Source organism: Pteropus medius, unplaced genomic scaffold (genome assembly GCF_902729225.1).
Source record: "Pteropus medius unplaced genomic scaffold, Ma_sr-lr_union100, whole genome shotgun sequence".
Lineage (NCBI taxonomy): Eukaryota > Metazoa > Chordata > Mammalia > Chiroptera > Pteropodidae > Pteropus > Pteropus medius.
Genome location: NW_024353908.1, coordinates 10,515,449 through 10,532,723, shown reverse-complemented (window position 1 = coordinate 10,532,723; position 17,275 = coordinate 10,515,449). Strand labels below are relative to the sequence as shown.

The window sequence follows — 17,275 nt, the reverse complement described above, 5'->3', positions numbered from 1 at the left end:
CTAAGCTCTAACTAGCAGTTGTATGCTTCCTAGTGTTAAGTTATAGGCACTACAGTTGTAACACTGTATTCCAAGAATGTGAGTTAATGCTGCTTTTGAAACCATTTTGGCCTTGATGACTACAAATAGTAAATAGCCAGTGTTCTCAGAGCTCATTCTCTAAAGGGAGCAAGCTTCAAGTTCTATTTTACTTGGGCAAATAAGTGACTTCCTCGCTCTCCTTTCTCCCGCTTGTAAAGCTGAATAAGAACAGTACCAATTTCATACAGTTGCTTTGAGAAACCACTGGAGATCATGCATATAAAGATACTAGCACATAGAAAGGACCCAATAAATAATGTAATTTTTTTTTTCTATTTTTACCAGTCATAAAGTAAGTTAGAACTAAAAGGAATCACTTAAGGGAGAGTGATTGTTACAAACAGTCTCACAATAACAATTTTCTGGCTTACAATAACAATTTCAAAGTTATAAGCTGTTTATATCCTGAAATGATGTTTTCTAAGAAACTTTTCTGGTCTCCAGTTTCCTGACCTCTTAAATGGGCATGTAAATACTTGCTTTTATTTTGATGCTATTTTTAAGAATTAAATGAGAAAGTATATGGAAAATTCTTTGAAAATTGACTTTAAAAATTACTACTTGAGCCCCTATTTTGTGAAAGGCACTGGCTAGGTAAGTTGAACAAAACAAGAATAAAACTTGGGGCAATTTTTAAAAGGAAACTATTATAAAAATTTAAGATGGTATCATTATTTAAAAAACTCACAGTCAAAAACTTTAGTATTTGCTTATTTGGTAAAAATGTTTTAAATGAGCTCCATTTCACATTGCCATGCAATAAAATGCATAGTACATTACAAAATAACTGGAATTATTTTAGAAAATAACATCCAGGCCTTGTTTATTCAGCAGTTACTCATTGAGTGTTTCCCACCAACTGGGGTTGGGCTAAGAAGATTCGAATGCTAACATTAACAGCTGGGAAGTTAATCATTGCTCTCTATTTTCATAAGGTTTATAAAAATTTAACTGAACTTTCTTAAGGCACTGAGTCACCTTGTGATCGTGTGGTCGCAGCACAGGACCACAGGGAAAACTGGAGAGCGAGGCTTTTAGCAAGTCCCTTTTTCGCTCTACCTAGGCTGGACAGCCAGAAGGACAAGAACCATTAGTGGTTTCACACTGGGATTCTGAAGCCTGACTAGCCTGGTTCACATTCCTGCCTTAGCACTACTCTAGCAGCCTTTTCTGCCTCTAAGGCTCCGTTTCTTCATCTGTAAAAGGAGGACAATAACAGCGTACACCTCAAAGGCTAGCTGTGAGGGTTAAAAGAGATAACACATAAAAGCCCCCTAGAGCAGTGACACACAGGAGGGATCTATTAAATATGTCATGTGATAAAAATTATTAGCTGTTATTGTTTCACTGGTAGTATGCAAAATATCCTGTTTGTAAATTAGTGTGTTGACATTGAGGTTTCTGAAACAAAACAATTTTGTTTTAGAAAGAATCTTCTAAAGGAAAGGAGAGGGAAAAGGAAGAACCAAAAGGAGGGAGGGAGGGAGAGAGGGAGGGAAGGAACTGAAGGCTCTAAAGGCCAGGCTCTGCTCTCACAGGGCTATCAATCTAGGTAACAAACACATGCAGACTGATAGTGAGAAGAAGAGTCTGAGGCTTAATTAGATGTAAACAAATGCAAACACTTCCACTTCTCAACTGGCTCCAAGGCCTGATAACACACTGGGAGCAAAAAGTGGAAGCCATGACAGTTCCCTGGCTGTTTTTGTTCTAGTTAGAGCTAAGATCTGCGCTCATTGGGTATGCTCAGGAGTTACTTAGCGAAGCCTTCAGACAAGGCCTCCACAGGACAGGAGAAATAGTCTCCTGGAACCAGAGGAAGATGGATAAACAAGGTAGATGTGGGGGAAAAAAGATAAAACATAAAAACAAAAACAGCCATAAAACCAATGATGTTCTAATGATAAAGAACAATGTGTTTCCAGAAACTGGGTGGAGGAAGAGCTGACGTTAGGGGTGGGGCAGGTCGGGTGGGGTGGGGGGGAGTTATTCTGTATATAAAAAGCTAAAAGGGTATGAATGAAAACTCACTAAGGTTTTATTTTTTTAAAGGGTCCTCAATTTGCTAGCTTTAAAATGACAATGAATCCATGGATACTAGGATTGTGTCCCTAAACCCATCTCTCTCTGTGAGCTCTGGGGTGAAAAAAAAGTGACATGCCCGTGTCTGGAAGTGCTCCATGCAGTACTAATGGGAAATGAGTGTAAAGGCCAGTGGAGGGAGAGATATTGCTGAGCCTACTTTTCGGCAGGCCAGAGCCTTGTGAACAGTTTCCCTGAGAGTGGTCTATGGAACATTAGTCCCAGAAGATATTTCCAAAAACAAATCAAGTAGGTTTGCAAAAACACTTTGCACAGTATTCACATCTGGGACTTTCTCCAGGCACATCAGCATTTTAAGAGCTTTGAGGAGTCTTGCGGCAAAGAAACCAGTTTACATTTTTTTAACCGTGTAATGGGGAAACTTGTGAGATCTTGGTCAGTTTGTGGGACAGGTGATGGGGACTCAGCATCTCTGGAAATAGAAAGAGATGGAGAGGAGTGTACTGAAGGGCTTCTTCTCAGGGAGAGAAGATGCTGTTGGAAGAAAACAATTGAGAAGCTTGTTGCAGTTCAAGGGGCTGTGGGGGATGGTGGCTAGTGGGAGGCATGTCTGAGAGTCACCACACTATCTTCTAAGGGGCGAGTGCCTCCAGCAAACTGGGGAGTTAAACTTGCTAATTTAGGTATGCAAGCTGGGCACTACCCCCAAAGGCTCTGCTGTACGCTTCCTCATTCACCATCCTGCAGCTCCTCCAACTAGATGTAGCAACCATGACTACTGTTCTGATAATACTGGCTAACATTTGTTGGGTGCTCTCCTCTGTGTCAGGAACTCTTCTAAGCACTTTCTTTGGATTAATCTGATTATTCATCACAACAACTAGATATGGTAGGGATTATTATCTTCATTACACAAATGAGAAAACTGAGGCACACTTGAAACAACTTGAGAGAATATTTAAAGAATATCTATTTGAAGGAGTATAAAATGCTGAACATACCCGAGATTATATTTTACTCAGAGACTGTTTGGTTTTGCTATTAATACCCTGCAAAATGCTCTTTGGGAAATGTTGGTTTTGACTCATTCCAACTCTTAGCAGTCAGGGGAGTCTGGCCTTTCTGGTTGGTGAGGTGTCAGCTACCCACAGCCACTCTGCACTATCTGTGGTCTGCTTTTGATGGCTCCCTCTCAGGCCCTTTTGTGACATGGCTTGAGATCTTCTAGGCCAGCACTCTCTAGTAGAAATAAAATGTGAGCCACACTTGGAAGGTAAGAATTTCTAGTAGCCACATTAAAAAAAAAAAAAAGTCAAAGAAACAGATAAAATTAACCTTAATAATATTTTCTATGTTATCCAGATATCTCAAATATTGTCATTTCAACATGTGGCAGTAGCCACATTTCAAGTGCTCAGGAGACACAGGGGACTACTGGCTACTGTATAGGATGGTGCATTCCAGGCATTAAGTGTTTTCAGAGTAAATACTAGAGAGAGGCAAGGTGATATGCTAAATAAGAGTTTGAGGTTGAGAGTCAGAGACCAGTGTTCAAATCCCAGCTGCTCCACATTTAATCTGTGTGACCCTGGGCAAGTCACTTAAATCCTCGCTTTCCTCATCTGTGAAATGGGGATGATAATGGGTCCTTCCTCACAGGGAAGTTAAATATCTTAATACATATAAAGCAGTAAAACAGGACCTGGGGCATAGTAGGTGCTCTATGGGTGGTATTGGCTGTGGTGACTCATTCCTGAAGGTGAGTACTCTTAAGGCTGCAAGAATGAAGTGGCTGCAGGGCTTCCTGCTATCTGACATTTGTTGCAGCTTGTGGGTGGCCCTGAGGTTGAATGAACATAATGCCTGTGGTGGGTCGAAGTATCACTCCCATATCAGAGATTAAAGAGCAGATGGGCAGGAGCTCTTTAAAAAGGCTTCTAAGCAGCTCCTGGAGAGCATATCTCCTACATTCCTTTGATACACAAGTCTCCCAGTTTACACAGGACTGAGGACGAGTTTATACACCACTGCCTGCAGTACAAACTCTTTCTTGTCCTGATGTCCATGTTCCTGTGACCATGGCAATGAGTGGTTGCAAGGGCATGCTATACTGATTGTAGTGGAACTCACTAGGAACCCTCCCAACCATAGGCCACCTTCCTGCGGCACCCACACCCTGGCCCAGCTCAGGTAGTTAGTTGCTGTAAATTCGGCTCTTGCTGTAAATTATTCCTTAAATAAATTAAAAGCCTAATATCTTTCTCCCTAACCTTGAGATAACTTAAATGATCTCACTAGTTTATTCTTAATTGTTCTTACACTTAAATCCAGTGGCACTACCAAAATCTCATTTGAGTAGCACTTTTGAACATCCTATTTCTAGGCATCTTTAACAGACAGCTTTCCCTTGATTTGCAGCCTGGAAAGAACACAGGACTGGTAAGTAAGAGTCCTGTGTTCAGGACCCATTTTCCCATTTATTCTAGCTCCAAGCTTATGAATCCCTTCAAAATTCTGAGCCTGATCTTATTATCACGAAGTGAAAGACTGGAACAGAAGTTCTCTCTAAAATCCTCTCCAGTATTAAAAATGCATGAGTTCTCATATTTTACAAGATAAAAGTGAATAATGCTGGTCTACAGCCATGCCACCCTGAACGTGCCCGATACTCGTCTGATCTCGGAAGCTTAGCAGGGTTGGGCCTGGTTAGTACTTAGATGGGAGACTACCTAGGAATACCAGGTGCTGTAGGCATTTAAAAAAAAAAAAAAAAAAGTGAATAATGCCGAAAAATGAAGTCCTAAGGTTCAAAGGGGACAAAACCCAACAGAGTCTCTTGGCCTCTTCTGTCACTCTTAGAGAGGGTATAGAAGAAATGACTAAACAGTAGGCAGAGTGAGCAGGTAAGAGGAGACAGAATAACACCAACAGAGACAGACCAGCACAAAACAGGTGGGCTGTAGCTGGTGTTAAATAATGTCAAGGATGGTACGGTGTACACTATCTCCAATACTTACTGTAAAGTTTTTATTTTGGACATGCTAAAACAGATAACAGTTTCTGAAAACCACTTTCATTCTCTCTAATCTGATTTACACTAGAATAGCACCTAATGTGAGGATTAGGAAACTCTCTTAAAAAACAAAAACCAAAAAACAGTGCATTATCAAAGTTACCTTTGGACAAACTCTTATATTGTCCACAAAGCACAGGATAAGAACTTTGGGAGATAATGGGGTCATATCTCCCATTTCTCTTTCCCTAAAAGCTTGTGGTCATACAGGGATTAATCTCAAACCACTGACTCTTCTATGTCTACTCTGTCTCACTGTCCTCTGCCTTTCTCTTTCTCTCCTGTGTGCATTATGAGCAAAAGAACACAGTTGCATTCTTAGGTATCCAAAGCTTCCTTTGTAATTCTTTAACCTACTAGCCAAGAGAACACGTTCCCATCATAAAGTAGACTGACTTAAAATTGACAGTCGTGCTTGTAGATGCAAATTAGAAATAAAAAACAATATCATGCCTTTTCTGTTGGCATATGCAATGATTTTAAATAACAAGTCCTAAATAAGTCTTTCCTACTCCATTGCTCTTCTGCTATATCTTGGACAAACTCTATACGGTGTTCTCCATTACTCTTTCCTGCAGTGTGGTCCTGTGACAGCATGAAATCTATGGTGCGTGAAATGCTTGCAATAAAATAAGGAAGCCGTGTATGAAATAAGTGTCTGTAAATGAAGACAATGAAAAGAACAAGCCATAGTCTCGGGGAAAATATTTGCAAACTACTTATCTGATAAAGAGCTTATATCCAGAATACATGGAAAACACTCAAATTTCAATAAGAAAACATTCCAATTTTTTTTTAATGGGCAAAAGATTTGAATAGAGACTTTACCAAAGAAGATACACGGATGGCAAATAAGCACATAAAGACATAAATATATGCTTAGCCATTAGGGAAAAGCAAATTAAAACTATGATGAAATACCACTACAAATCTATTAGAATGGCTAAAATTAAACAAACAAACAAACAAAGTATCAGTAATACCAAGTGCTAGCAAGAGTATGGTGGAAATGGAAGTTTTATTTCCTGCTGGTGGGACTTTAAAATGGTACTCTCACTTTGAAAAATAGATGGGCAGTTTCTTACAAAGTTAAACATATTCTTACCATATAACCCAGTGATCTCACTCCTAAGTATTTACCTAAATGAAATGAAAACTTATGTTGACTCAAAAACCTGTATGCAAATATTGGTAATGGTTTCATCTGTAATTGTCAAAATATTGTCCCTCAACTGGTATTGGCTAAACAAACTATAGTATATCCATACAATGGAACACTACGCACAATTAAAAAAAAAATATATGAATCATTGATAAAGGAAACACCCAGATGAACCTCAAAAGCACTATGCTTAGTTATTCTATTTATATGACATGCTAAACTTTAGAGACAGAAAACAGGGCACTGACTGCAAAGGGCACTAGGAATTATTCTCTATCTTGACTGTGATGATGGTTACACGACTGTATGCATTTGCTGAAACTTGCAGAATATAAAGAATGACAGTTACTGCATGGAAATTATACCGTAATAGAAAAATGGAAAGATAAAACTAGAAAAAAAATTGTAAAAAAATAAACTTAACAGAAAATGCTGAGGCCGATCACATCAACTTGAAGTTTTTCCACACACCATAGGCCAACTGCATTTCAACACCCCACTCTAATTCTAATGTCACATGAGAGATGAGGATCAATAAAAAAGAAAACATTTGTCAACATTTGCCGTTCATTTGATTTTGTTCCATCTCAAAACTCATCAAACCATTATATCTTGCATTTCCTCATGTTCCTTTTTGTGATATTCAGAATGCTTCCTATTTATTAATGATTTTCAATTGTACAGAACATCTATGCAGAAGTCTGGACAGACTTTGGTCACCCATAAATGGCTACAAAATGATTGTATAATACTCTGATGATCATAAAGAACCTAATTTTAGCAGATTCAAAGTTTAAAAATTTAAAACTCAAATGACAAAATAGTGCTTTTTTTTTTAAATGAGGGGTTTATCTCCCTCAGATGCAGTTCACCAAAAGATCCCACAATATCTTAGTTCAAAAAGACAGTTCACTTAGGTAAAGAGTCTGAGGGCCCTCACATTAACCCCAGACACACCCCGCCTCTGTCAGCCTGCCCACCTGACCCCAACCAACCCTCTGCCCTAGGCTTCTGCCATGTCTTACAACTCTTCTTTAGAGGGGACATACATCTTAATCTGTTTCAGGGGGTTACTAGGAAGACGAACAAATGAGAAAATATCTGTATGATCCTTTTTCCTCAGCAGAGAATGGGTTTCTGAAGCAGTGACAACAGAGAAAATCCTGATTTGGGGATGGAAGGTGAAGCAGGCAGCCCTCAGGCTGTCTCTGGATCCAGAAGTTACCAAAAGCGCTGGTGGGAGGGACAGGAAAGCATGTCATACATCAAGAAGCCCTCATTTCAGGTCCAAATGTAAGAACATTTTACATTCCCAACAGCAAACTGTCTCTTCTGGGTTTAAAAACATAGATGAGTAAAATCCTTGAATAGTAGGTAGATAAGGTCCTCTTAGTAAATCCCGTAAAATGAAGATCTTTCTACTAGCAGATTAAAAAAAAAAAAAAAAAAAAAAAGGGCTATCAAGATACTTCAGACAAAGGGTCAAAAAATCACCTAATCACACTGCCTTTTGTGCTCAATAAAATTACTTGGATAAGTGGCTTGTTCTAGTGGCTTTGTTCTTGGTACCTGCTCTGGATTTGAGGGCTGACTCTATACTCTTTCAAATTGTTGCAAATAAAGCCTAAGCTTATGATGATAAAGGCAAATCAAAGAGTAAAAGAAGTAGAAAGGAAAAAAAGGGCCATAGGGAGCAAAACTAAAACTAGAATGAAAACAACAGTTTTAACGACAATGACAACAAAGTGAAAAGTTACTTAAGAGACATAACAACCAATTGCAATGTGTGGACATTGTTTAGAACCAGATCTAAACAAATGGACCACACAAAGGCATTTTGGGGACAATTGGAAACATTTTAATATAGGTACTTGTTTAGGCGATATGAAGAAATTAGTGACTTTGCTCATCATGATAATGTTAGTTATGTAAGAAACTATTTTCATTTTTCAGACATGTATATTGGACTACTTAGAGAGGAAATGTCATGATACCTGGGTTTAGTTTAAAATATTCTAGCAAAAAGGAAAATTAAGATGCAAATGCGGAAAATTCTTTGTCATTGTTAAATGTAGATGGTTCGTTTTACCATTGCTTCTACTTTTTAAAAAACAAAATGAAAAGTTAAAAAAGAAATCAGTGAATAAATGAGAACAAATGAAAGAAGAAACTGTACCTGTATTAGAAGCTTTTTTTTTACTATCCTTTAATGACTTTATTGGAGTATTGCACTATTAACTCCAATGTTTAAAGAGTAATAATTTTATATAAATAGCACAAAGAATATAAAGCTGAAGAAATAAGCTCAAGAATTCAGTTATTTAAAACAATAATTTTCTAATAACTTACAAAGGATTTTAGTGGTCATTGTTTATATTGACTGTTTATTAATCACAAATTTATTGAGGAATATAAAAAAGAGAAAAAGGTATAGATTGATGAGGAACCAGAAGGGGTAAGGGAGAGGAAATTAAGCCAAAACAATAAACCATATGGCAGAAACTATCTTTAAAGATCAAATCAGTCCTGGGCTGGAGTGCCGGCTGTTTCCTTTACACACTGTGGACAAGTTCATTGACCTCTCTGAGTTTGGTTTTCTCATTGGTAAAATGAGAATAACTGGAGCATCTTGCTCCTAGTGGGCTGTTCCAGGAATAAATAAAATTACCCACAACGTGCTTTCATGTTGCCCAGCACACGAATGTTGCCTGTTCTTATGTTCACAGCCTGAAATGCTGAGGGGAAAGGATCTGAAGATATGAAAGTGTGTGGGAAAATGGAGGCAGTCTAGCTTTTTGCTGCAATCACTAATTAGCCAGCAATCAACGACCCGCTTGGGCTCAGACAGGACTGAGGTCAGCCAAAGCTTCTGTTACTGCCTGGAACTCTGGAGCTGTCCCAGAATTGTTTACTTAAATCCCCCTTAGAGGTATACTCCCTAGCTCTGTCTCTCACTCCATTTGGGCCTGACTCGCAGGACAACTAATCTAATCAGCTAATCTATGCTAAATTATTAATAGGATCTAAGAGGTTAATGTGTAACAAGTATATACTCCAACAGAGGTATGCTGGAGACACAAGGCCTCAGTGAGTCATTAGAGTCTGGGTGGGAATTCTGGGCACCAGGCAGCCCTCCTCAAATCAAATCAAATTCTAGGAAGGCATTTTAAAAATCCTGCCATCAAAAGTAATTCATATGTGAATACTATCCAATCAACAAAGGGGCAGGCCAAAAAAATCCTCTAACTAGATCGGGACAAAGGGTATGTTTATGAACTTTGTGACCTTAGGTAAATCAACTTCACGGACTTCTCTGTGTCTCTGACTTCCCATCTGCAAAATGGAGGTTGAGGTAAGCATTGAAATATATAATCTAGGTAAAACATGTGGGACAGTGCCTGTCACATAATGCATGCTCAACAAATGTTAGCCATTATTAGTATCATTTAGAAGTTAGATTAGATGGAAGTCAAAAAAGATGCTTTGAAAACTTAAGTTAAAAAAGATTTTAGAGATGGCAGCTTCTTCTGCTGTGTTTTCAATGTAATTTGGCCCACAGTGTAGCACCCTGGAATCAGATCTGGGTTCGTGCTGGCCCTACTTTCTACTAGCTGTGTGACTTTGGACAAGTTGCTCAGCTTCTCTGAGCTGTAATTTTCTCAACTGTAAAATGAAGATAATAATACCTACCTTTAGTGTTGATGAATGACTTACATATGATAATGTATGGAATATTATCAAATTCTAGGAACGCATTTAAAAAATCCTGCCAGAGAGCCCATATACTTATAATAGGAGTCCACCAAATGATGGCTTTAATTATCATCTTATATTTTCCAGCCTTTATGATTGTATCCTTGGGAGCCCTACCAAGAAGTGACAGTACATTCTAATGGGAGCGATGGACAGAGTCCCCAGTGCCTCATGGAGACTAAACCATGGTAATTCCAAAGTCATTCCAATAGGTATAAGGCACTTTAGCTGGGTGGAGAAGAACCCTCAGCTTTGACTAGTCCCGGTGTCCCAAAGAAGTAGCCGCAAGGCAGGATTTTTATCTGTCTGGTTATTGAGACTGTCTCATTCCAGAAAGAGAAAAGAGAAAGAGAAGAGAAGAGAAGAGAATGGGATCTTGGTTTGGCTGTTGGTCTCTGGTGACATGAGGCTACAAAATAACTACAATCCACCACCCTCATTTCTTTTTAAAATACATTTTCTTATTATGAAACTATTATAGAATCATGGCAAAAAATATAAGAATATAAAATTCAGTGGTAAAGATGGCCTACGTTCCTGCCAATCAGAAATAATCTGTTGATATTTTTCTGCATATTGCGTCAGACTTTTTCTTTACACACATGTGCATCCACATGCACTTTATTATTTTTTAAAAAATGAGATCATATCATATATACTAAATTATCACTGCCCAATCACTTAATATATATATATATATATTTCTGTGTTTATATATATTTCTATGCCATCATTTTTAATGGCTGCATAGGAATCCATTGAATGTGTACCTTGTAAGTTATTTATCTGTCTTTCACTGATGGGCACTTAGGTTGTTTCTAGCCTTTCGTTATAATAAACAACACTGTACTAAGTATTCTCTCGTAAAAGCCTTTACAAAATTGTCCAATTCTTTCCAGAGAAGTTGCATTGATGGGTCAATGAATATACAATTCCTAAATGCCTTAAGAAACAAAACGCAGCTGGCCTTGCTGAGATGGGAGGATGAGAGAGGTATTTTAGTAACAGAAAAACACTGTCTTTCAGGCTCAGGCAAACAAAAGTCTTCTGTTGCCCTTCTCCCCTGCCTTTTTCTCACTCATCTACCAGAAAGCATGTCTATCACACTGATAAGAACAACTAAATTCTCCTGCGCAAAATTCAGTGTCAAATAGAGAGTGTCTACGTGACAGAACTTGGGGTTTCATCTGGAAATGCAATGTGAAGGATTGGCAGACAGTGGTTTACAAAAGCAACACACTCTCCTGAATGTCTCCCATGGGCCTGCCACTCGGCCCCCCTGGTATGTGGGCAGGCGGTCAGCTCAGTGAACTCTACTGAGGACCCATTGTGTAGGGGACACTGTAGTCACAAGGGCACATCATAGGAAAGAGGATACTCTCCACACCCCATCCTGAATCCTGAGGAACTTACAAACAGGATGAAAATCACAAATAAGTGTAGATATACTCAGGTGTCCCAAATATATACACAGACATAACCAATGACGGCGAAACAGAGACACTCCAAGAAAGGCTGCCACTGGGCCAAGAGGAACGTGCAAAAAACAAAATCTTAAAATGCTGCACTAGGTATAGAGGAAACAAGCAGACAGAAAGGGCTCTCAGCCCTGCCACTGACTAGCAGGGTGACCTTCGTCAAGTCCCATAAGGCCTTTATGACCGGTTTATCAAGAAGCTCTAAGCTTAATCACAAGAACCCGATTAGCTTTGGGCTTGGTATTCTGAGTTTTCCTTCCTTTGCTATGGTGTTTTAATTTCTACTTTCATCATCTTTTTAAAAGACTCTTCCATTCAGTAATTGTCTACCATCTGCTGAACACTGTTGTGGGAGCTGTCATCATTTGATACTCAGTCCTGACTACACCCTTGGAAGGTACATGTTATTCTTACTTCATGCTCTAAATGTGCTTGAGGTCATATAAATAACTGGAGTAAAAATGATTCCTGATTTTATCCTGATGGCACAGAGGAGTTACTCAATAAGTACTTTAAGGCTGCATAAATAAATACCTACGTGAATGGATAAATTAAGTTATAGACACCTTTCTAAACCTATGAAGCTTTCACTCTGTAAACTGCTCTATGCATGTCTTTTTAATATGCTATCTCAGAATTGTTTTTTTTTTGAAATTAGACATACATGAAGAATCAGAAATGAGCAAGACTTATATTCCATCTGCAGGAAGTAGTATAATAGCCACCGTGCCCTGCCTTGGCAGACTCCCATGATTCAGCAGCTAAAGGTTACACCTAAACGTGTCAGAAGGGGGCTTCCAGGGGCCTGTTCCAAGGCTTGGGCTATCTTAAATTCTTATGCGTTGGTATTGAATAATAGTGTATCACTCTGTAAATAAATAACTTAACATCCCAGGACTACTGGGTTTGCTTACCTCTACTGAATTAGCATAGTGGCCTACAGAGGACTGCTAATGTTTCCTCCAGATTAAATGAGAATAGAAGACATAGAAAACAATAATGGATAAAGCCAAGTCCAGGGCAAAGCAAGCAGCAAGCTATAGACAATGGTGACTGCCTCAAATCCAACTTTAGCAGGGACTCTCCCATTTAGCTGAATTTCTAAATCACCTGGAGCACTTAGTAAATCCACTAATTCTTGCACCATCTCACTTGGCTGGTAGAGAAGTTTGTTTGTTTGTTTTTAAAGAATCTGAGCTTGTATGAGGCTCCCAGGGTACTTCTAAAATTTACTCTTGGTTACCAACCACTATACTTGGGGGGAAATCTCTGAAGCTGACTGTATTGATATTTACAAAGAAGATATCTTCCTCTCTGGCCAGAGGGACTTCCGCTCCCCACTTATTTTTACTCTCTGTGCAAAGGCTACCTGATCTCAGAGGTTTCCATGACCTTCTGGTCCATCATTCTAATGGTTGCTGGTGAATTGTGCCATATTCCCAAGTTCTCTCCAAATGTTCTGAGCCTCCTACATCTGAATTCAAAGAAGGGGTGCAGAAGAGGCTGGAAGAGAGAAACCAGAGTGGCATAGTCCAGCAGCGACCTTTGGAAGAGCCAATCAAAACTGCTGGGCTCCTGATACATCACACGGGATGAAAGAAGGGCTTGCCATATTGGTCACTGGCAAGCAAAAAACAGAAGGAAAAATAAATGTTGGCTGTGGTGATATGAAATGTAGCACTTAAAGGTCCCAATACCAATAATGACTAGAATCTAAATAAGCTTTTCTGAAAAAGTAAGGCATCTTCCATTGTCCTCAATCCTCACCTTTTCAGATTTTCTCCTCTATGTGTTTTAAACAAGATTTTTGACAATGACTTGTCCTCTAGCCCAGAAAATCAAATCAAATGTCCACTGACTTGGGTAATTAATTAAAAAAATAAATCTTGAGGACTTTTTGAGTTACGGTATTAAGTCTTTCTCCCTCTCCCTCTCTCTCTCCCTCTCTCTCTCTCTCTCTGTCTCTCTCTCTCTCACACACACACATACACACACACACAGATGCACACACACACATACATCACACCTGCACAGAGAAAACGGGTCATGGAATAAGACAGGCAAACATGTGTTGTGCCTAGCTGTGAGATCTTGGGTAAGTTGATTTGTCTCTTAAAACCTTAGCTCATTTACCAAATACAATGAAATTAAGAAGGATACCCATCTCACAGGGTTGTGGTAAGGATTAAGTGAGTAGTATAGGTAAATTACTTTACACAATGCCAGTAGAGAATAATAAGACCGTCATAAACGGTAATTTTAAAAAATGTTGGTTTGCTACCACTTAGGGCAGAAGAATGTCACAAAATGCCACTGTCCAATAAATTGATCAATAAAAATATTATTTGAGTATCTTTTGAACATATATTAGTAAGACAGAAGGGGAGGAATCACATATTTACTTTCTATCACATGCTATATACATGTTTATACACATGGATAAAATATGCTCTTGCTAATTCAGATTTGGGAAGTCAAGAAGAAGTCAAGAAGTAAAGTCTTACTTGCATGGTAAAAAAAAAAAAAATGTGATAAATGTCTCGCCATTGAACTTGCTAGCAGGAGGCAGTCTCGGCACCATGCAAGCTGCTAGGACTATTCTTTGTAAGCACATTTTTCTCTCAGCCTCTCACCCTCACCCCTTGGCTCTTTAGAAAGTTTAATAGAAGATTTCAGTTGTAGTCTATCTATTTCTGGCAGTAAGAACACAGCACTGGATGAGAGAAAGCCAAAAGTCTTACGATGCTGTACCCTATGACTTGGCTACTCTAGGTTACAGGTAGCTAATGCTCTTTTATGAAAAGAATAATAAGTGAACTTTAGAAATAATAACTCCAGGAATGAATAGGACTCTATACTCTCTCTTAGTGTAAGCACCTGATACAGATATGAGATGAAACAATGATCATTTGGGAAGCATTTTAGGAAACTCCTTGAATTTTGCTCTTGAACTTTGGTCTTATTTGGAGATGCCAGAAAGACTCTATGAGGTTATTTAATTTGCAGAAGCAACTTTTAAAAATAAAAAACAGGGAGAAGAATAAAGTTTAGAAACAGTAAGTCCAACAATTAAAAAAAAAGTATATTAACAAATATTCTAAAATAGAGGACCAAATTAAGAGATGATTTCTAATAATAAGCTATCATCAGAGAGAAAGTAACTAGGCTTCAGAGACAGTGAAGAGTTGCTTCAGACTGAGAAATGCAGATAAGCATAAGCTTTTTAGGGTGCCCAGAATGACAATATTCCTGACAATGGCCAAATATTTCAGCATAAAGCCTCAAAGAATCTGGCCAAGATAGAGGGAAAACTAGTTGTGGGCATATATGCTTTGATAGAAACTTGACAGTGCAACTTACAGTTCTACTGCTATATTTCCTGAAGCCATAGAGCATTAGCTAAACTGAAGTTAATAGGAAAAATTCCAAGAAACATGGAAGTTTTTTTTGTTTTCGTTTTTGTTTTTTTTAACACCTACAGTACCTGGTATTCCTAGGTGGTCTCCCATCCAAGTACTAACCAGGCCTGACCCTGCTTAGCTTCCGAGGTCAGACAAGATCGGGCACGTTCAGGGTGGCATGGCCATAGGGAAACGTGGAAGTTTTTATGAGTTCTATTTGTAAGACATTTTTTGTAATCTTACATAATTAATAAAATAAATTAACAGAAAACACCAACAGAACACAAGCAATTGCTCATTGAGGGTACAGCTATAATAACCTCAAGATATTCCTAAAGCTTAATCATAAAAATTAGCAACTTCGACAAAAGAGGCAACTCTGCTCATAGTGGGCTTGGAGTCACTGCTATTTGAGTTTGAATTCTGGCTTTGTCACTGATTAGCTGTGCAACCTTGGACAAGTTACTAAGCCTCTCTTTAGCTTTCACATCTGTACCACGGGGATATACCTACCTTACTTGAAGACTAAATAAAAGACAACGGAAATGGTAGTGCTTTGTAGCCAGTAGAAGAGCTGCATCTTTGTAACATGGCAATTAACCCATCTCACAGAGGAGGGATCTCTGCTTAAGCAAGAAGCAAATACCTGAGGTGTCACATGCATGCCTTCCTGTTGAGGGCTCTCGGTGGGGGGTACTGCGCCTATAGATAATGTGGGGTTTGTTTTGTTCCTCTTCTTCTTGTTCATCAATGGACAATAGTGGTTCAATAAAATAATCCCCATCATGGGACCGGAATGTGCCCAGCTGCAAATGAAGAAACGAGAGGTCGATTTAATATAGCTCAACCATTGCAATGAAAAAAAAAAACAAAAACAATGAAACACTTCAAAGTAGAAATGGTGACATTTTACCCAGTCCCTTTCTCCTGAGGGTTACTTAAACTGAAAATACTGCTGACACATTTAGGGAAGCAGTTTATTTTCACTCTCTGCCATATCAGTACCTTATTTTTTATTTAACTCCACTATTTTGCACCTGCTATCCAAATCTGTCTCTAAGAAATACTTTCTTGGTGCTCAAGTTCTAATCACATATTCCTTCCTACAGGCTGTTGAAAGAGAGTGTTAAGACAGCAAGGAAACTTAGGGACAAGTGTGACATCCAAGGGAAAAGATGACCCATGGAAGCCTTATCATTAATTCAAATTCAGGAAGCATCTGTTGACCACAAAACACTCAAGGGGTGCCACCAACAACACTAGTACATGAGTCTCTCACCACTTCTTTCCTTTGTAATAGGGAGTGATATGATACAAGCTTTGGAGTCAGGCTGATCTAGGGTCCAGTCCCAGCACCATCACTCACTCATCCACCCTGGGCAAGTTTAACTGCTCTCAGCTTCAGTTTCTTTGTTTGTCAATTTGGGATAAAAATACTTACTCTGAAGAGTTATCCTGCAGATTAAATGAGATAATGCATTTAAAGTGCTTAGCAAAATGACACCTTGTAAGAGCTTAGAACACAGTAATGGCATTTGGTGTTGTGGTGTTAGCTCTAAATATCAGTATACAATTTGCATTTGCCAATCACTCTAAGCACTTTGAAAGAGGTAACTCTTTCTCCTCCCCTTCCTACATACCCACAAGTTTTACAAATGATAGATGATGCCTCAAGGGTAAAGCACCCAAACTAAATATTACAAGAGCACTAAAAAGTTCCCCATGCCATGCCAGTGAACAGTATTTAAAGGGAGAAATCAAGTTCTCTCTTACTCCATTGTTCCTTTTTTTTTTGCACTGGGAAAAAATGAGGAGGAGGAAGTAGCAGAGGAAGAGGAGGAGGAGGGAGAGGAAGGAGGGAGGGAGGGAGAGAGAGAATGGAAAGAAAGAAAAAGAAAAGTAGAGGGCTTTTACCTCCTGTGGACGTGGGGGAATGACTGTCCTTAAAGGTCAGAGGTGGCATTAGCATCACCTAGGAATATGTTAGAAATTCAAATAATCATGCTCCACCTCAAATCTGACCTACTGAATCAAAATCTCAGAGTATGGCCTAGGAATTGGAATTTTAATGAGCACTCCAGGATATTCTTATGCATGATAAAGTTTGTGAAGCATTAGGCTAAGACAAGGGATTCCCAAACCCAGCTAAGCATCAAAATAGCCTGGGAAATTTTTTTTAAATTTAGATCTGGGGCATTACCCTTTAGCCGAAGATTTGAAATTTCCAAGGGTGAGGTCTAGAATCTATATATTTTAAAAAGCTCTCCATATGGTTCACAAGCCA

At 38.8% G+C, this 17,275-nt stretch overlaps 1 protein-coding gene, 1 long non-coding RNA gene and 2 pseudogenes across 5 annotated transcripts in view; 2 read left to right on the top strand and 2 right to left on the bottom strand.

The window, feature by feature from the left end:
* ADAMTS9 (ADAM metallopeptidase with thrombospondin type 1 motif 9) overlaps window positions 1-17,275 on the bottom strand; it is a 153,901-nt gene that overhangs the window by 131,497 nt on the left and 5,129 nt on the right. For all 4 annotated transcript variants that reach the window (XM_039851774.1, XM_039851777.1, XM_039851776.1 and 1 more), the window contains exon 3: window positions 15,638-15,797. In XM_039851774.1, the coding sequence (XP_039707708.1) occupies window positions 15,638-15,797 (160 nt within the window). The remainder of the gene's footprint in view (window positions 1-15,637; window positions 15,798-17,275) is intronic.
* LOC120593821 (uncharacterized) lies at window positions 4,759-4,878 on the top strand (annotated as a pseudogene).
* LOC120593807 (uncharacterized) lies at window positions 9,453-13,591 on the top strand. The gene is made up of 4 exons (XR_005650451.1): window positions 9,453-9,711; window positions 10,200-10,300; window positions 10,446-11,987; window positions 12,955-13,591. It is a non-coding gene; the product is annotated as an uncharacterized LOC120593807 (long non-coding RNA).
* LOC120593820 (uncharacterized) lies at window positions 15,063-15,181 on the bottom strand (annotated as a pseudogene).